Source organism: Lepidothrix coronata, unplaced genomic scaffold (assembly GCF_001604755.1).
Source record: "Lepidothrix coronata isolate B3197 unplaced genomic scaffold, Lepidothrix_coronata-1.0 Scaffold32, whole genome shotgun sequence".
NCBI lineage: Eukaryota > Metazoa > Chordata > Aves > Passeriformes > Pipridae > Lepidothrix > Lepidothrix coronata.
In genome coordinates, this window is record NW_016690212.1 from 3928350 (window position 1) to 3950043 (window position 21694).

Consider the following 21694-nt stretch of genomic DNA (forward strand, 5'->3'; position numbering starts at 1 on the left):
CTGTAAGAAATGGACAAAACAGACAAATGAGAGATGTTCCTCATTTCAGCATATATCCTGTGGTTTTCATCCTTGAAAATTTAACTGTAGGCCTTTATAAATCACAGTCACAAGAAAAATGGCCCTTTTCTCAAATGGACAAAATCAACACAGATCCACCCTGTACCAGCAAGGGCAGAGGGAAGTCCCATAGGTAACCACCACATCTGCTTTTACAGCACCACAGTACTGCCCATAACAGAGTAATTCATTTATTAAATGCAAGCAAACACATATTTCTGGAGCGGATCTCTTGATAGGCAATTTGCAGAGAGCTACAGGAAAGAGAGCTCAAAAATGTACAAAATTATACACAGTCAAGAAGTTTTTACTGGTTTTCAGGTAGGAAAGCATTCATAACACCACACCACTGCACCCTCACATTTTAGCAGTTCACACTATCACTGAAATGTCATGTTACTAAGCAGACTTCTTTACATCAACATTAGGAAGTTCTGGGTCACTATGGGCAGTAAAATGACAGTCAGAAGCCTCCAAGATATGAAAGAAAAAGTTCCAATTTCTAATGCCTTCATGAAATTATCCAGGCTCCCTCTAGTGGGGAATTCAATGTAGAGATTGTTGCAGTTTGCTATATGAGAACAGCTTTGAACCACTACGGGTTTTTTCTTCTGTAAAATAAACTGTGTTAGCATTGGACTCTGCAATTCCTAGAGTCTCTTGTGATGCTTCACTACAGCAATTCGAGGCAAAGCTCTGTTTCTGGTCATATGTTCCATCACATAAAGAAGAGCAATCTTTGATTAAAAGAAAAGGAGAAAACATCACAAAGGCACAGAGTGTCTCTGTGCTCCAAAGTCCTCAGAAAATATCTCAGTTCTTCAGCTCTCCAGAGCCCCAACAGAACCACCACCTCTGTCCCTGATGTGGACAGAGGCCAAAGAGAGACTGCTCTCCCCACACCACACAACAGATCTACGGCTGCACAAAAGAACAACCCCTATCTCCCAATTTCCATTTCTGTGATTTATATATTAACTATATTAAGCCCCAAGTCTCATATCTCTCCAACAATACCAGTGTCATTTATTTGCACCACTGTAAAACAATTCCAACATGTCTGTGTATGTCTCTACAAGACACACATAAAGGGGAGTCAAGCAAACCATCCATCCCTTTCCTTTCTCTGCCCCCCCTGAAGTTGTCAGTGTAACCAGTTACTGTCAAAGAACATGAGAAGCTTTAGAAACACAAAAAGATGTCAAATTTGATATTTTTACTATCTACCACTAAATATATGCACTACATATTGCCATCAAAATTCCTGTTATGCCACTTCATAGTGAAATTCAGTATTCTTGTCTACTGAACTTTATAACAAATGTTATCAATATTCTGCAGTCTGAAGTCTTGATTAAACAAAAATAATACAGAGGTAGCATTTAAAAAATGAGAAAACCCATCCAGCTTGGGATAGGTAAACTGCAACCTGAAGATGTCCCCTACTGTACAGGAAAACCAGCACGAGTCCTTTCACAGACGGAGTCAATTTTATTTCTGACAGCCCTCATTATGACTCACTAACTTTTTCCTTAATAAAACCATGAATCGCATCACAGCAAGTGTGTCTATAACAAGCCAGAGGATCCAAATATTTATTCAATGGCTAAGAAACAGAACTTTGCTAACTAGAGGGGAAAAAAGTCTTAATTCTCAGTTTGTCTTCATGCTTTTACATAGAAAGGGTTGCAAGATCACAATAAGAAAGATTCACTTCTCTCTTCCCCCCCTTTTTTTTAATACCTACTATAGTCCCAGGATTCTGATTAACTTCATACAGCCCATCTTTGATGACGAGTATAATTCAGATTACTGCCTGACAGGATGGCAGCTGAAGCTGAAGAGCAACCAAAATTTAGAGGATATTTAGGACATAGCTAGCACAGAAACCAATCTCATGTGTTAGAGGAAACAGCCGTCACTCCAAGTTCTTTGGAACAACTATAAAGTTTTACCCGAACCTACTGCTTTTGCAAGTTATGCAATGCATATAGAAAGGCAATCAAAGAGCAGCAATTCACGTTCAGGATGCCATTAATGAAATCCAAAGCCTTCCAAAGCAAGTGTCATCTCATTTAGACCAGAGAGATTACTACCTCATTTTGTCCCAGAAGCATTCCTTTAGCGCCCAAGTGCCCAAGCAAAGCTGACCAGGGAACCCGAAGGGAGGTCTTTACAGTTCGGAAAGATAGGCGTGATCTCCTCGTCGCCCCTAACTTCCCAAAACCCCTTCAAATGCAAAGCCTGCGGTGTGCGCTGTTGACACTGACAGACCACCAGAAAGATGAAATCGCAGAAAGGATGCGAGACCATTCTCCTCGTACAGAAATGGGACAACTCTCCCAAAAAAGGGTCAGGACTACACCACCTGTAAGTAAAATCGAGTAGGGCAAGCACACACACACCGCCCTCTTGCACACCTCGCCGCGATCGCCACCGGACCCCGCTCCGGACCTGGCTCAGCCAAGCGCTCCCCTCGCCAGCCCCCTCGCCCCGCACACCCCAGGGGCCACTTCGCCTTCTGCCCGCGGGCTGCCCCACAGCAAGAGTGGATTTCTGCCTCGGTTAAACCTGTCCCGGGGGAGCTCTGCCTCCGGCGGGGCAGGAGCCGGGTCCCCCCGGGGAGGGAGCCCGGCGGGGCGGCGCGGCACTCACCGATGCCCAGCCCCACCACCACGCGTCCCGCCAGCAGCGTCTCCTTGTCGCGGGCGGCAGCCAGCACGCCGGCCCCCGCCGTGAAGAGGCCGCTGGCCAGCAGGATGCAGGGCCGGCGGCCGCACAGCCCGTTCAGAACGCCGCCGGCCAGGGCGGACAGGGCGGCGGCGCCCACCGTGCCGGAGACGAGCAGCTCCTGCCACAGCGCGTCCAGGTTGAGCTCCCTCTTGAGGAGGAGCAGCGCCCCCGACACCACGCCGGTGTCGTAGCCGAAGAGGAAGCCCCCCAGGGCGGAGAAGACCGACACGACGTAGACGAAGCCGGGGGTCTCGTCCTGCTGGAACTGCCGCCGCGCCGCCCGCTCCAGCTCGCCGCCCGACGCCGCGCTGTTGAGGCTGGAGCAGGACTCGGCGGCGATGAGGCTCCGCTCGCCCGCCGCCGCCGCCGCGCCCGAGCCGGCGGACCCGTCCGCCTGCCGCCGCCGCTTCTCGCCCATCAGGTTGCTCAGGCTCCGCAGCGTGTACTCCACATTGTCGCTGGCCTTGCGGGACATGGGACGGCCGCGGCGGCTCCCGCCCCGGCCGGGGGAGGGCAGGGGGCTGAGGCGGGCGGCTGCCGGGCTGCTCTGACCACGGCGGCGGGGCTGCCGCTGCTGCCGGCGCTGCCTGTCCTCGGCGCGCCCGCCCCTCTCGGGCCGCGCTCAGACGGGTCGCATCATCTCCCCGCCGCCGGGCGGACTTGAGGGGAAGTTGCCGCCGCTCCCAGCGCCCGGGCGGAGCTGGAGGCGGAGGCGGGCGGGGACAGCGGCGAGCGCGGCCCGGCGGGCGCAGGGGGCGGGCCCGGCCCCCCCGCTCCGCTCGGTGCGCGGAACGGGGCAGGCGCGGCCAGAGCGCGTGCGCACCGAGCGCCCCGCCGCGCGCGCTCGCGGGGGTGCGGACGGGCGGCGGGGCCGGCGGGGCGGGACGCGGGGAAGGGAGGAAGGAGGGAAGCAAGGAAGTGCTGGGCGGGTGGGCGCCAGGCAAGCCCGGGGGCCGGTCCCTCACACTGGGGCAGGGATGCTCCTGCTGGCAGCCCCCGCCTGTGCCCAGTGGAGGGGGCCGCCCCCCGCGCGGTCCCGGCGCTGCCCGGTAAGCGCTGTCCAGGTGCTTAGCGCACGTAAAGATCGCAGTTAACTTACTAACTGGGTCGGTTTGAGCGGAGACAGCGTTCAACGTCCGCGTTTGCAATTTTCTGAAGTGCTGGGTGACATTTCCCCATTGACTCCCTCTCTGTAGATATTCAAAACCCACCTGGACGCGTTGCTGGGTAACCTGGTCTCGGTGACCCTACCTTGGCAGGGGTTGGACTACATGATCTCCAGAGGTCCTTTCCAACCCTATCAATTCTGTGACAACAACAACAACAACAAAGGGGGAAATTTCCAGCAGTTGTTCAGAAAGGAACACCATACAGGAGCAGAGCTTGGAGCTTTTTCTCCTGTTTACGCTTGACATAGAACACCACGTTTTGGTAATTCCATTTTCGAACATATTTGGGATTTTCACCAGGATGCTGAGCCGTGGGGATGCTGTCAGTGGGGAGAGGTGCCCAGCTCTGCAGGGACCCGGGCAGTCTGTGCCATCTGTGCACACGGAAGGGCCTCCAGGTGCGATACAGACCTTGTGGAAAAAGCAGACACAGCACAATATTATCATTTGTGTTTCATTGTGTCTATAATGGTACATATATGCCATTAAACAGGATTTTTCTTCTGACTTGACTGTCTTCTGTAAAGATCCTCATAATAAGGCCAGCCAGTAGCTGGAGAATTTTGGTGATTAATTGGATCAGTTATTCCCAGCCCACACCTTGTGAGCAGTACTAGTCATAGCCATGTGAATTTAAAAATTAGATGAGGGAGCAAAGTCCAACATGGCCAGCTGCACACAGCCTCTTTGGTGGTTTGCCTCTTCCTCAAAGCAAGCTGTGACATGCTAATACTGTGGTCCAGTTAATACCAACTCAATAATATAGTGAGCTGTAGTTACTGAAATGACTTACAATAACAATTGTCTATGTAGTTAATCCAGTTAGAGACAGATGTGGCAGTGCATTTCTAAATACAATAGGTTAGCTTCCATGTTTGAGCATGTGAGAAGCCTGAACTAGGTCAAAATTAAGTGCATTAACATTCAGTTATTTTTAATCAAGGTTTGGGTAATATGGCACAGGGCATTCCTTATTCTGGCAAAGACCATTAGGGGCCAACCCAACATTAGAGCAAGAAGCTGTTCCACATTGTAGCATCAGGAATGCAGTTATGTTGTGCTACATGGAACTGTCCCCTCAGGTCTGGCAGTTATCCACAAGCACACTGGCTTACATTTCTACAGCACCATCAGGAGAAAAGTTGTAATCTTCCAGAAGTCTCCAGCACAAGCACCACATTCAGTAGTTTTTTATGTAAGCCCCAAATAAAAATGCGGGACACAGTGCATTACACAGAAAGCGTTCACACCAAATCCCTAGCCAGCTAGAAGGAATGCTTTCACAGAATATTGTCACAACAGCTGGCTGTCACAAAAACAACTTGTCTTTTTAACAGTCACCTCAGAAGCTGGAGGCATTCTGTGTGTTGCAGTTAATAGAGACTCAAGAGAGCTAACAAAAAGCGTTTATTTTTTCCATTGCTGGCCCAACACAATCACAAACAGACATAATTTCTTATCAGATCAGGCTGTCAAGCTTACCTCTTAAAAGGATTCTGTGAAGAAATGCAACAAAAAGTTCAGCTCTGGGATGCACTACACTGAAGACTGACTTCATGAGGAAAAGAGAGGATTTGTTTGGTTTGTAGATTTTCATTATTGTGATCATTTTTCTGTAGTACTGGATTTCATGATAAGAGCTGACTTATAAACAATTTCACAGTAATGCAAAATGTAGTAGGTATGATTAGTAATCTAAGATGGGGAGTCAAATCCAAAGAAGGATTTAGGTGGATCTTGGGCATGATGTTATGCTTTCAAGGGATTAAATGTTTAATTGAAACACTGTTTAGATTCACAGCACTGCCTCATTCTCTCCTTTAAGGTGAGTTTGCACAGTTCTAGATCAAAGAGCTAGTCCACCTTTAAGAAACTCAATTTTTTTGTGTTTCACAGAGAGCAGGAATAATTACAGGATTTTACTGGTTTTATGTTGTTGATACATGGCATACATCAGAAAATGTCTTCCAGGAAACTACTGAGACTTTGTACATGTGCCCAGAACTCTGCCAGACCTGAATTGCTAGGAGTAAGCTCCTGTCTCTTTGTTGGCACTCAGAAGCGGGTGGATGAGTGCCGAAATCTCCTGGGGACTTCAAACCAGCCAAGAGGCACAGAAAGATGCTGTAGGTCTGTTGTGTGATAGCCTGATGGTTGATAGCTTCACCCAGCAAGTGGGAGGCCACATTCACAGATTTAGTTCAGCCCAGGAGTATTGAAATCTTTCACCTCTCAAGAAGACTGTAGGTTAAATGGGGAAAAGATGGATTTTTAAAGGAAATTGTGTTGCGATGCAGACAAGAATGTAGGCACCATGGGGCTAGACAGACAGCGAAGAAGAAAAGGATGTGACTCTGTGGCAAAAGAAGGTCCAGCTCTGACACTGGTGGTTATATTCTTCACATAAAACTGTGGCTGCACCAAAAAAAAAAACAAAAAGAGCAATACAAGGAGCAGATCTCCAAACCAAGAATTTTTCCCATCTCAGCGAGTGCTGTGGCTTTAGCCTCATGTGGGTTTTAGCAATACAGTGTGCAACCTCTTGTGTTTTTAGGCTCTAAAATAATTTTTTTTTGTTACTGTTATAATGCCTTTAACTCTATTAAGCAGCCTGCTCTGACAGTCAATTATTTTGCCACAAACAGAGTTGCTGTGTGAGTTGAGAAATACCACTGTGCTGGGCTAAGGGAAATTGCCTAGCTGAATATGCAAAAACAGATCAACAAATACAGTTTATAATAGAAGCTTATATAATGTCTGAAACCTTGAAAAAGTAGTGATAGTAGTGACAGAACCTTTTCTTACAAGTTAAGTTTGCTTGCAGGTCTCAAGGTTCAGAAACCTTTTCTCTACACAGAATTAGACATTATCAGTGTGCCAAAGAATATGGTGGGGGACCACTTTATACAAAACATATTCTTTCTGCTGAGAAGAAACAAACCCTGACCCTTGATCACACCAGTTTGTTGATTTTTCGTGTATGTGTTGGTAATATAAGGTTGGGACTATAAGGACTACTCTAGTTTTTAAAAGAGAAAAAAAGGGTCTGAAAATAGGAGTTTAGAAACAATTTTAAATAAGCCATGTATTGCCATAAACCTTCCTTTTGTTCCAAAGTTCATCCTATTGCAACATTGTTTGGTCTCTTTAGAAAGAAGACACTTTCAGATACATTCCATAGTTTTCTGGTCCCCATTTAACATCCCTTCTCCATCCATTTTCTCTATCTTGACAGAATTGTTGATTTATCTGAATGTACCTATCTCTGAGCTCTCAATACAGTTTTAGTTGTTTGTAATCCTTCCAGTGTTTGCTTTGGGTTCTCCTTTATATGTACAGATCCTGATTAGACCCTAGTCCAATACCTCAACAGAAGTCACCCTTCATATACATAATTTCTTCTCAATTGGTTGCTGTTATGTGGGACTTTCATTCCAGGCTGTCCTAGTCTGCAACGTGACTTTCAGCCTATTATTTACCTTCTACTGCAGTTATGTGAAGCTGTAAACTGGGACATCACTATTGACCTCCTCTGTAAAATCTTTTCAAAATGAAAGTAACATCAGAATTTTTTAGCAAGGAACCTACCAGCATCATGCATTTAACCCTACTGGTCAAGTGTTAAGAGATAAATTGCTTAACAAGTAGAAATAGTTACCATCTTAGCGCTGGAGAATGTGCCATGGTGGTGATTGCAAAAAGAAGCTGACAAGCTGTGGGATGATGCATTCCTTGCCTGACAGGCAGAGCTGGCAACAGTATAGCTAAGGTTGCCCAAAACATCACATCACAGGCTCTTTTAATCTCAGGTAACTTTACCAAAGTAGTCATTTGAGCTCACATTTTGCATAATTGCACTCTCTCTCATGCTAAAGATCTGAATTCCAGCAAGCCCACTTCAGACCCATTGAAAATGCAATTATAGAAAACACATGGGTTTTAAAGTTAAATTTTTATCTCTATTTTTAAGATCTCCAGCTTTTTCATGCTTTAGAGCAGGGACTCGATTTTTGGCAGGAGAACAGTTCCTTTCTGCCTTTGGCTGTCAAAATGAAGATCTAACGAGATTTGACTGAAACAGTCTCGGGTAGAGTCAGCAGCAACATGTGTGAGAACGTGCTGCTAAATCCAGTGTGCCCCGAGCAGGTCTGCAGCCATTAAACAGAGAGCTGACAGCTGACCTCTGTGCAGGCGTCCAGGGGTGAGAGTCGGGCAGCCCATTTAGATGCACTGCTTCAAAAATCAGGGCCCAACACTTGCTGAAAACCAGTGGCAGTGCAAAATGTGGGGTGAGGGGGGGGGGAAAGCAGAGTTTTATTATTGCACAATTAGTATTTTTTACATTTGTGTACTTGCAAAGATGATTTGCTGGGTTACAATCCTTATCAAGTCATTATTAGCCTGTAAAAGTTATATTTACTTTAGTTATTACATGGCAGCATGAAAATCAAGGATTTGGCACACTAACTGCAAGATACCAGGGAACCACCGCTCTTCATACGCCGTATCTTCAAACAAGCATGTGCCAACACAGAGCTGTTTGTCCGTCTGCCAAACTGAAACCTCCTCAAGTGCTGCAGGTAAGCCCAGAAGAACAACAGCCCATCCCTCGGTCATTCCTGGGATCAGAGTAATGCTCTCTTCCAATGAGCACCTAGCATCTGGTGTACATGGAAGACATATCCAGGAAGAAGAGAACTACATTCAAAACCATTAGTTTCAGTCCAAAGCCCTTTAATTCTATTGCTCACAAAACAGATCCGATTTATAAGAGTCCATTTTCCTAAAAGGTTAACAGTACTTCTAAAACAAATCCTTCTATGGATTATATAAGACCAGCACATCAGTTGTCTACCATTTAAGGAAATAAACCTGAAAAATAAATCAGAAAGGCTTTTAGGCTTATATATGACTGCAAACTATTCCCCATCCCTAGAAAAGTAGTGGCTGACCCAGCATGAATTCACTAGTTTAAAAAATTTTACCTCATCAGTGCAAAATCTTTCCATCAAATAGAGTTCCAAGAAGTAGAAGCCATGTGTTGTAAGCAGCAGGTTAAAAGCTGGCTTTGCTGTCAGTCCTGACACTGCATTGCCCCTGGGCAGGACACTGCACAGAAGTGCTTTATCTGAGTTTACAAATGAAATGGGAAATTGGAAACTGCCCAGGAAGAATTCAGTAACTGACTCATTATTTGGTGATACCCTTTGGATCTGACAGATAGTGAATCTGTCGAAAGTTGTTTGGTGAATTTTTTCTGAGAGAGCTGTAAATGAGGGATAAGTAACTTTGAAAAGGAAATTGGGCCATATGAATTCCCTGTGCAAAGGCAAAATACATGCAGAGAGTGTCTAAAGTTGGCTGATACGTGCCAGGCATCATTCTGGCATGTGGAAGTTGAAAACTAGCACGGCTGGGAAAGAGGATGGAGAAGCAGCAAGCTGTGATTTTTATTTGCCTCCTTGCTTATTTCTTTCTTCTATCTGTACTTCAAAAGTCCTATTTCCACCAATGTAGGTGTATCGGGTTTTTTAATCTATTTTCTTCTGCTGTGGTATTAAAAGCTGCTGCATTTTAAAATAGGTCCTCTGTGAAATGTTTTATGGAACTCTGTCTAGAAATTTCAACAATTCCCTGACAAGCATCACACCAGCCACAGTAATAATTTTAAATATAACATTAAACACTCATGAAAATTGCATTAATAGTGATTTTTTTACCCCTTCAAAGCAGTTAATATGAGTATGTGCTAATCCCTTGGGCAGGTTAATGCCGTCAGTAGGAAGTGTTGAACAGTTGCTGATATTCATCACAAAGTAATGCCACTGATTTTTAAAAAGCCTCTATGCATTCAGTGAGGACTCTGTTTACAATCTGACACTAACTACCACATGGCCCTGGATATATCTGAAAGGTGAAAGACTGGGAGTTAAACACACAGGATATCTTTCTAGAGGCTTTCCAAGGTACCAGGCTGTTTTCACTGCTTCTCTCTACAGCTACAAATTATATGCCTATATAAGGCAGATTTGAGCCATTCCATTATTGCTTGCATTGACAGACAGGCATTCTTAGGCTTCCCTCAGGTGCCTGTACCATGATGCACAGTGCTTGTCAATCAGGAGGAGCAGCTGCACCATCAGGCACAGTCGCAGAGTCTCTGCCCTCAGGGACACACAGACTCTGTGGTGTGGTGCACACAGCTGGCACATGGCCATGGATGGATACACAGTAGTTAGGAAGGACAGGTGAAGACACGGGGGCATCACACTTTACATTGAGGAGCTCCTTGACAAAGCAGTGCCCCAGTATCAAACTGGAGACAGGCCTGGTGAGAGTTTCTGGGTCAAGGAGCAACCTGGGGGATGCTGTGATAGATGAGTGCTACAGACTGTGGGCTATGAGAAGGCAGGGGCTGAAGCCTCCCACTTGGAGCCCCAGTCCTCACTGGGGATTTCAGCCACCTGCTTGTGTGCTGGAAGAACAACACAGCGTTGGGCAGACAGTCCAGGAGATTTTGAGAGTGGTGATATTTTCCTAATACAAATGCAAGAGCAGGCAGTCATGGCTGATGGCTTAATGCTGGCCTGGCTTTCTGCTGAGGAGCAGGGAAGAAGTGGGGGTGAGAGGGGTCACAGAGCACTGCTTGGGCTGCAGCATCCATGAGGTGACAGATGCAGCAGAGAGCTAGGAAGGTGAGCCATGGAGTTGGGACTCTGGGTGAGCAGACTGACATATTCAGGAAATAGCCTGTGGGAAGCAGCCGTGAAGGGCCCCAGAAGAGCTAATTGGTTTTTAAAGAGGACTTACTGAGAGCTCATGCATGAACTATACCCTTGTGCAGGAGCATAGGAAGCTTCAGCTGACAGCCTATGTGGCTAGGCAAGGATCATCTTGAGGACCTACAACGTGGACAGGGAATATGCAGAAGCAGGAGCAGGAGCAAAGAACACTGCTCAGGCATTGAGGGGTAAAATCAGCGAGGCTATAGTCCAGCTGGAACTAAAATTAGTGAGGGACATAAAGGGTACTAAGGTAAAAAGACACCTACAGGTATAACATGGGTCCACAAGTGGATGGGAAAGACAACACAGAACAGGCTGAAGTAATCAGCAGCTTTTTTGTACTAGCTGTCACACATGAATCATGCTGTCTGGCCTTTGCACATATCAGCACAGGCTGGGAGGAGAAGGGCAGTGGGAGAGCAGCAGTTAGGGAGCACTGAGACATCTTGCATGCATTCAAACCCATAGAGTCAGGTGGTGGTCACTCCACATCATCAATATTGCTGGCCAGTGTCATGGCAAGGTCACTGTCACCATCTACAGAAAGTTATGGCAAGCAGGAGAGGACCCTGATGACTGCAAGAAGGTTAATGTTACATATATTTTGAAAATAAAGACAAGAAGAAGGATAGAGGGAACTGTAGGTCAGCCTGAGTGATCTCCTAGGTTCCTTGTTATTCCTGGAACATTTATCTGAGGGAGCACAGGGGCGCCCTGGATAAAAAGACAGCTTTGCCCACTGTGCAAGTGGTGTTTGTTCACCATCAAGAAGTGCTGGGACCACAATGGAGGACTGTCTGAGACAGAGAACAACAACTGGTGCAGGCCCATTCATACTGCCTGCTGGGAATGGACCCAGGAGCAATCCAGCCGCAGCCATTCCCAGGTTTTGTGTCAGGTCCTGTTGGCTTTCTCCAAAACAGAAGCTGAAGTGATCTAAAATTTTGTACATTTACCTTTTATGGATCAGCACCCAAGTTCTCTCACTAGCACTACTTTATTCAGCAGAGCAAAAGAGCCTCTCTGCTGACTACGTAGGCAGCTGTAGCTCCTGCCTCAGCACTTCTGCTTACATGCTTAAAGCAGATGGTGTGAATACCCACCTTGATGTAGGCAGCTGGGCATGCTGCCTGTACTAAAGCATTTACTCCACAAAACAATGTCCCTGAGAGGTGTAGCCCCACATGTAATACAGACATAAATGTGAGGTCTTGGCTTACAGAAAGCAACATATGGTATTGTCAGTAGAGACTAAAGCAATATGCACTTTATGTATAATGTGTTAATATGAAATGTATGAGGTAAACGGATGGTGTATTCAGCCTCCTCTAAGACATTAGCAATGCAGTTTAGGATATGTGGAGCTTCTAGGTCTGACAGTGACGTGTAGGTGACACTAAGTGTGCAGCTAACACAGAAATGGCAGGTACCTACTGTTAATCAATAGTACATGTATCCTCAATATGTCCTAGGGGAACATAGCCAAACAGGTCACAGGGAATTATGTAAGTGTAAGAGCTTGGGGAGATAACAGAACACATTAAGGACTGCATCTTGAGTTGTGCAATGACACTGGTATTTTTCACAAGACCATGAGACTGTAAACACATTAAGAAAGTGTGAAAGGTTTGGCTACACTGAAATATGTGTGCTTATGTAAGGGGGGTACTTTTGAATTAGATGATCAATGGAGCATAGAGGCGTGAGAACGGAATCATATTAGGATGTGAAACCAGCTAGAGTATGGTACAATGTAACTTCATGGTGCAAGTTAATTGTAAAGTCCATTGTGCTTTTTAGCAAGTCAGCTTGATATCCCTATTATCAGAGCTGAGTTCTTCCTTGGTTTTGCTACACATCGCAAGATAGATACATCTACCCTTGAAACACAATAGTAGAGGTCATACATAAGGGTGAGAAAGATGATGGTGAGAGGAAGATTATGTAGTCAGGGTTTGCTTGCCCCTTGCCCTACACGTAGGGCAGGCACAGACTGTTGCCATGAGGTAATGATTAGGCAGCGTTTGGCTGCCATTCAGGCATCACCTTATACTGGCCCTACGTAGTGTAATGTGGAACTGATAAAAATGGGGTGTCGGGACTGCTGAGTGGAGCGATACCCATCCTGCCACCGAGATTGTGTTGCTCCGCGGGGACGCCCGCTAAGCATGGGCACCGACCAGCTGCTGCAGATCCTGACAGCCCTGGCCTGTCTGTGTGGGTAGGCACAGTTTATTGATAGGAAGCAACCAAGAGAACAAACTTTTTAATATCCCTTTAATTCCCCTTTTATCATTGAATATTGTTACATAAATAAGTTGTTCATAGTATTTTTCCTTTAATTTCCCTTTTTACTAACCAATATCATGTTAATAGTTATCCATAATATTGTGTTAAGATCCCTTTTTGGTATCCCTTTAAACTCCCTTTTTACTAGTTAATATTGTGTTATAAATGCTGTTTGTAGCATTTGTTTTTAAGGCCACACAATAATAAACATGTAATAAAGATATTTTGTGTGTTTGAATGTTTCTGGCACTTGTCTTTATTCCGGACATGTACCCAAATGAACTGTTACAGCTTACTCTCAACACTGAAGACTATTAAACTTACATTTTTGTTGCAATTCTGCAGCTGTATGCTAATCCTTATGATAACTTCTATTTCAGAGGGAAACACCTAATAAGTGGGAAATTAACTGGTCTATATTTTCCTAATAGTAAACAGGTGGAATATTTCTAAGTGAACAAGAACTGTTCAAGGAACACATTTTGGTGAATATATTTACCACTGTTATCAAGAATACAGTTCTGTGAGCAATGGGGTGGTTATTGCTCAGGACCAATGGCAAATGAGGAAGTGTCATCATTGTATTGTTGTTTGTCTTACACTCAGCTCTCCAAAACTGGCATTTAGAGAAGTTTGCATTGATGGCACTAAGGTAGATAACATAAGAGTGAGAGAGAAGAAAAGAAAAAAGAAACAGAAGAGGTTAAAAACAGCAGAGGAAAAAAAAATTGAAGTACAATAGGGGAAAGTCAGAATTGAAAAAATAAACAGGCCTATCGGATTTTGGAAACTTTAAAGTAGTGAAGATGGAAAAAAAGAGAGATGGGGGAAAAATGACATGCGAGTAAACAGGTGGAAATTTAAGTTTTAGACACCAATTCCAGATGAGCTGGGTTAGGTCAGAAGAATCAATCCACAGGCAGCAGCCTTTAAGGCAAAAAATACCCAACATCAATGGTATTTGAAGAAAAAGGAGTAAATAAGCAACTGTTTATGGCACAGTCCCTCCCTCTACTCCCTCTTGCTGTTGAGATGGATACTTCTGTAAAAGCCCAACACCACTTGTTTATTTGTTTGTAATCTGATGGTGAAGCTGTGTGTCAAAGAGCTTCCAGGCTGGTGTTTGTTAAGAAAAACTTCTGCTGAAACACAGGACAGACCTTCACTAGGTTTTTTTGCAGGGGGAGGCAGTCCAGTTAGGTGTTTTTTAGACCTGCCTCCAAGCGTCATCCCCACACCCAGGCCTACATGTGATTTTCCAGTAGGAACTGTCCTAAACCTTCGTGTGAGTTGTGCCCTTTGCAAGGCACAATTCAGCTGTTTGCTCTCTGGAGTTGTACCCTGGCCCTGTCTTTCTATGATTCAGGGACAAGAGGAACTGATGGGGTTCCCCTCTGCTTGGAACCATCTTTCTCTAAACATCACCAGCCTTCACCGACTCAGAAAATAGCTTGCCTCAGGAAAAGCATTTATTAGTGCCCTGCCAGCTTGAGAGTTCAACCCATGCCTGAAGGCTGCAATTGCTGGAGGCTACAGGCTGGCCCAGTGCCCACGTACCTTCTTGCCTGGAGCCAATGCAGAGCATATGGGAGCGGATCAACTATCCCAGCAGCCATCCGTGGGTGACAACTTACACGCTCTTGCACCACCCCTTAATGTGGGTTCAAGGTTCAGAGCCCATTGCAGATGGGCAGCCACCTGGCCCGTGCACATGCAGCAAATCCCTCTTTTCTGGGCATCCTACCTGCCCTTTCCAGCCCTTCCTTGCTGCTGGAAGAGGTTAGGGGACCAATAAATCAGGAAAAGCTTGTGTTATAGGCTATAAATCTGAGAGAGAGGAATTTTTCTTTCCCTGCTTCCCTGTAAGAGAAACAGAGTTTCGAATAGGGAAGGGAGAAGGGAGGTAATTAGCCTTACAAAGAATTAGCTCACCAGACTGCATTCCTTGCTGATGGACCATCAGAGAGGCTGGGGAGAGAGGGGGGGCTGGCTGTGTTCTGAGGGGAGAGGGGCAGACGGTGGAGTTGGCTCTCGGAGGGAGACGGGGATCTGCGTGCAGGCATCTGGGGAGAGGGACTGGGAACCGGGCTTTTTGGCTTCTCATCCTGGTTAGCTCGGACTGCTGGCTTCGACTTGCCTGGCTATCCCGCTCCCCGGATCTGCTTTCATCGGAGAGTTTGTGTGCCCGCGGGAGAGAAGGGAGGAGTTTTGAGACGCCGTCACCTGGGACAGTGGTGAGTCCTGGGGGAGTGGACTGCTTCCCTTCCCTTTTTTCCTCCCACTGAGGGAAGGGTCCCCCATTTCCTTCTCGGTTCTCCCGCGGTCCGGGACCGCTCCCCCCGGACCCCTCTCCCCGTGTGGTGACCGCCAGAGCCCAACAGCGCCCCCTGCCGGCCACGACAGAGAACTGCAGGCCCTGCACCTTCAGCGACCCAACAGCGCCCCCTGCAGGGCACGGTTAGGACTGCGCTAAAGGACAGGGAAGTGTTCAGTCAGGCCCTTTTTGGTTTTTTCCTGGGACTACTGTCTAGTTTTTTTGTGTTCTGTTACTGGTTTTGCCAACATACATATATCTTTTAATAAAGGGTTGTTATTTCTTCTGTTTTTTCCACACTTCCTCGATTAAAGCCCCCTTCATTTTGAATTTACAATTGCTGAGAGAGAGGAGTTCGGTCTATCTTATAACTCATCCTCTTTAGCAAACATTCCAGTCTCCTCAGACTGAGATAGCTTGGATTTCTGCAACCATTGTCATTCACTATGGAAGCAGAAATGAAGCCAGGATGGGCTTGTTTCCCATGAAGACAGCTGCGAACTGGGCTCTGACTCCTCTACAGGGATCAGCCTCCTCACTACAAACACCTTCCCTCAACTACTGCTTCCTCCCAGCCAGATGCAATTTGGTCCCTGCAGACTGGACTGTCTAATGCTCTCCACACAGAAATGACCTCTCTGACAATGCTGTTTCCCCTGTTCCTCCAAGTAGCACATTTTACACAAACCAGTGTGCTGACAAGTTCTGTTTGAACAGGAAATATTACTTCAGCATCATAATGATTTTCCGTTTTCCTTAATAATCTTGTTGTGTATATTACATTGTGCTTTGGGGCCAGCAAAGCCTCAAAACACTGCTAGTTTTTTGAGCAAACAGCAGTATTAAAAGACAGATACTGTCCTGAAAGGTTATAGTTTAGACAAAAACAGATACAGAAAATGGAGTTTGCAGTCATATTAGCTGAACTGTCTTCCTTATTCCCCACCAGGGAAGTAGAAGGGAAGGAAGATGGGCTGTGTGAGATGGATTATTTTTTTCTACAGGCATGCTGATTCCTTAAATTCATTAATAAAAAAAATGATCAGGGAAGAGAGGCAAAGCATTGAAGCACTGCAAATTATACTGGAACTTTCTGTAGTACTAATGCATCAGTGCCTATTATTTGAAATTTCTGCATCAGTTATTTGGGAATTATATGAAAGGACAAAAAAAATCATGTTTAGTCATTAAATTCTCATAACTGGTTCAGTAACAGGGTTCATCAACCTGGATCAAAGAAAGTATCTGAGACCTAGGATAAGAGAGGAGATGAGAGAATCTTCCTGGATATGGGAAATCTTCAACAAAAAGAGTTACTAGTGAAAGAAAATAAACCTTTTAAAATAGAACACTGATTTGTTTTAATGGGGGAGGACCTCAAATGAGCAATGTTCTTTCCTCACAGGTTTTACCTTGTCTGTGGCCATCAAACCTGCCAGTGTCAGCCTCTTCCTGGTGGTGATCCTAGGATCACCACTCATTACTCAAGGCAAAGATGTTTGGGACTGGTACCCTAGGATGGGGCCTGCTTCTATGCCCTATTACACTGGATGTCCAGCTGGAAATCTTCTGGGTGATGATTCTAGGTGCTGAGATGCCTGTGTGGAAACACTGCTTTTCTCTGGGACCTTCTGTTCCCTCTCCCTTTCTGATGCAACATTAAGAACCAACAACCTGTTCTAGCTTTACTTTCTAATTGGTCACCTTTCTGCGTTGGACCATTGATTTAAGGTCTTTTCGTTGATGAAAGGGTTGAACTCTCCATTCTAGAGATAATTTGACCAGCCCCTTGAGAAAACAAACGAGCTTATGAAAAGCACCAAAGCAGACCTGTTGCTCAGGAGCAAATACAAATGCCTGCTTGAGGCCACACTTTCTGGACTGGGGCATACTCACATCAGATGCATCTTATGAGCAGCTGAGAATCTCTTACAAGTCTTTGTTAAAATCTTTTTTTTTTCTTCAACCATTTTTTCCCCCTGGAATGTTTTGTCTCCTTTTAGACATCACAAAACAGACAGCTGATTTAAAATCCTCTTTTCTACCCAGCAATGATCATCTCCTGAGTCCAAAGCAAAGAGATAGCTGGTCCCAAAGAGATAGCTAGTCCTTGTCCCAAGAGATAGCTAGTCCTTGTCCCAAGACTGTAAGAATTGGGTATTTGGTTACTGGCATGGTGAAATCAACATATTTCTTCTATCATTTTCTCCCTGGAAAAATATCCTGACATTTTCGGGACAAATCCAGACTGAGATAAATGACGAACTGCAGTCTAATAAAGTTATAGCCATGTCTTATTAACAATGGGCAGCACTGAACAGCTTTAACTGTTACTGGCATCTGAAGAAGTGAGAGTATGTCTGTGCCACATGCTGCAGCTTCAAGCATATATATCTGAACTAGAGCAGGGTACACTTTGCCACCTGAGCACAGAATCCTACTTGGGCTAATTTGTCATCCAGACAGAAGTTTCATTAATGTAGAACATCACACTAATGAAGCCATGTTGAAGAGGCAGCCCAGGTACCACTGAATCCCTGAATATTTCATAGCATGTCTGCACTTTTTTGGCTTCCATTTTATTGAACTTCACATAGGCCGCTCAATACACTGCAACTTCATATAGGCAACATGAGATATCTTCTACTAATAAGCCTGGCCTGAAAATGATAACAGTTGGTCCTCAAAGTTCCCTGTGCCAGGAGAGTAATTTATTAATTCCTTTTTATTCAGTTATGAGGAATATTTTGTCCCCAAACTGTTTATATTTGATGAAACACAGTAAAACAGTTGCATAGTGGATTACATCTGTTGTAAGCAGTGGTGTTACTGACACACCAGAGCTGTTCTGCAACAGAAATTCATCCTGGGGACTGATCCTTTCAAAAATTCAACCAACAAGTCCCAATGGCTTCAAAAGATTCTACTTATATGTATAAATATGTAAGGTTCAGATTTGCTCATACTTGCTGTCCTGCAGGAAAAAAACTCAAGGCTTTTTCAAGGAAGCTTGTAAATGTTCAGAAATACACTTGGATATAATGATGGGCCAAATAAGGTACTGCTTTAAAGGAAAGTATTAAGTTATTTCAAGCAAAACTAGAAATGAAGGCATTACATCTATGCTGAGAGAAAAGTTACAGCAACAGATCCTTGGGGAAGGGGAGATTGGACTGGAGTGGGACAGCAAGACAAGCACAGTCAGGAACATCACTGCCAAGGGTGCTGTCCCCCAGTACTTGAGATAGATGAGTAAAGCAGCTTGAGTGACAGTAACCACAGCCAGCCAAGGTCCATAGAGTCAATCCACCAGTTTAAATAGGAAAATCAAGTCAGCAAATCAGGGTCAGGATCAGGTCCACTGAGGCAGTAACCAGGGCAGCCAAGAGTCACTGATGGTTAGAGAAGTTCATAATGATGATTCTGATCCAAGGTCATGCCAAGAGGTCAAGTGCAGAGTGAAAGGGGATGTGGACATGGCTGTGACAGCTCAGGCACAAACAAGGGCAGGGACCTGAGCTGAAATGCAGCTCCAGAGTAAAGGAGCTGCTACTCACAGCTTTCTCACACAACTCACCTAAACACAGTTAAGCTTAACCAAAGTTACACAGAGGCATGATGTGAGCACCAACTTTGAGCACAGGCAGACAACCCACAAGTGGTGAGTGTGCTCAAGGGCCTGACTTCAAAAAGAACAAGGTGAAAAAAAAGTAACTGTGTGATTTATGCCCTACTTGTCATATATTCCCAAATATAGCTGCAGAAAGAACTACTCCAACATCCTTCAGATGGGACTCAAAGTGCCAGGACTGAGAGGGAAGGAAGCTGCAAGTAAAGTGGAGATAGTTTTTGTGATTGAAGTGCACATTCCTTTAGTTGCAGCATGTGGTAGGACCCTTCTGGCTTTCCCAAAGTCAGCTGATGAACATACCAAAGAGCTTCTCTAGGGTGACCTGAATGCATTCTTGTTATGATCTGGTGTCTGAACCTATATATTGCTCTAAAATCTATTGCTGAAGTTCATGGACCAGTGGTTTTAAATTTACCACTACTTTTGATACTACACAAGACTATGTCTCAATGGAAGTCAATCTCTTTTGGGATTGGCTTTTCCTGAACAAAATACTACAGGCCAAATATAAACTTAATTATCCTCCAGCATCCCAGGCTACTAAAACCAACACTGAAGCGTGCCAGCAGTTTTGCTAGCTAAGTTCCAGAAACTGTTTCATAAGGGATTTTGAATGTGTGAACTGCTATAGATCCTGTGTGCTACCATCCATTACATTCAAGGCTTGGGAAACAGCAACACCAATTTCAAGAGAAGTGGTTATGAAGTTTTGACTGTGAGAGGTAACATTTTTTCTGACTAATAATGTTGACACGAAAGTACTACTAATCCTCAACAACATTTGCCTTCTTGGTTCAATGTAAGAATGTGGTGCTACAGCTGCTATTTTGATATCAACATCTGTCCATGCCTTATGGCAATTCTGACTTTAAAAAGAAAACTAACCTAGTGGATGCCAGATACTAGGATGAATGAAAAAGCATTAAAATCTGATTTTAAATTGCAATATATGAAGAAAAAGTGTCAGATGACGTAATTAGCTAAAAGAAATGCCGTGAAATTTTGAATGTTATTTACACATAATGAATTTGGAATGCAAAGTCCCAAGACTTTCAAGTCATGGAAGTTATGGAAGCCATGTGCAGGTGTGGTGCGTAAACTGAGCATTCTTAGTTACAGAATGCACAGACAAATGCCAGAAGGAGGCAACTCTGCCCTTTCAGGCTTCCTCGCACAGAGCAGTTAGAGGACTTTGGGTGGAACACCATAATTTTTTTAGAAAGCTGACTAATCTCATTTTAAGTCCCTAGACAGTGCAGGTGTGCCAGCAAATTTGCCTCTCATGTAGAAATCTTCATCTGCTAGATTGCAACTTCCAGCTGGAAACTTCACCTGCAAGCTATTATGCTTTTGTCTAAAACAGAGAAGTTTGTCATTTGTCATTCCCATCAGCATTTATACAACATCATCAATAACCTTCAAAGATGAAGAGATCATACTTCTTAAATTTCATATTGAAAGATTTATTTTGCAGCTTCTTATTTCTTCTGGCTTTTATCATGGGCAATGACACAGCTTTCAGACAATATACACGGCCGTATTTCTTCATGTATAAATGTTTCTCCACTGCTTACATTTCTGTCTTAAGATGACACTGAAAACATCTTGGGAGTCAGTATAGCCAAGAAGTTGTGAATGGGTATGTACCTGTAACAAAACTTTAAAATGATATTTAACTGTAAAGTAAGATAGTAAAAACATGAGGATCAAGCAGCCCTAAATAGGTATTCTTGAGCATCTATCCAGCAGTTTGAATGTCTATTGAAGAAACAGAGTGTGCCCATGACATTGAATATCACACCATCATGCCCAGTAAGAGGCACCTGACTGTAAAACTTCTTCCTGTGTCCTTCACTTCACCATTTATAACAGTTGTTTTGAATGAGAAGACTAAAAAAGAACCAACAAGAGTTCAGGGGCAACATTTTTGTTATTAGGAATCAGCACTAAGATTTGAAGCCTTGAACCTCTACCATCACAACTGACAGCCTTCAAAACTAGCTGTGTTGGCTGGTTGTTAACACAGCAGTGCAGTATGGAGCTCTGGCTGCTCCCAGGGGCTGGGAGGGTGACAGCTCAAGATAGTGCCCAAAGGCAGGCAGGCAATAGAGGTAAGGCCTACTTGTAAGTTTGGCTTGGCTTTGGGGGTAAAAAGGATGTGCTACACCTATAATCTCTACCTTTGCCTTAAAGAAGACCCGTTCCACACTGTATCATTTTTCTTCACCTCATTTGGTACAGCTGCTGTGACTGGCAGGCTGGTAACAGGGGAAGCTGAGCACTTGCAGCGCTCCTGTGCAGTTGCTAAAATTATCAAAGGGACCAAAAGAAAAAGAATGGAAATAGCAATTAACATCTTATAGTTCCCCAAATGCTGATCAGCATCCTGTGTGAGGCAGAAGAGACACTCCTGAAGCCCAGTGCATCTCCCCTGCTGGACATCAAAACCCTGTTACAAACTGAAGCATTATGAGGGCTTCTAAAGGAAAGGTAGCAACAGCCCTTAGAACTTATATCTCTTGTTGATACTGATATTCTCGTCTTCACTCCTCTTCCTCCACTTTCCTTAATAAATGGTTTAAAACATTCAGTGTTTGAACATACAAAGCATTACATTTACACTGAAGTCACTAGGATTATCCTTTTGTCCAGCCAGAGCTTCAGCAAGGGCTCCCTGGTAACAAGTTTTCAGACAGCAGAGAACTCTACCACA

General features: G+C 44.7%; 1 protein-coding gene across 1 annotated transcript in view; it reads right to left on the bottom strand.

Moving 5' to 3' along the window:
- SLC2A13 (solute carrier family 2 member 13) overlaps positions 1–3268 on the bottom strand; it is a 151980-nt gene extending 148712 nt beyond the window's left edge. The window contains exon 1 of the mRNA XM_017811546.1: positions 2716–3268. Coding sequence (XP_017667035.1) covers positions 2716–3268 — 553 coding nt within the window. The remainder of the gene's footprint in view (positions 1–2715) is intronic.
- Positions 3269–21694: the final 18426 nt, after the last annotated feature.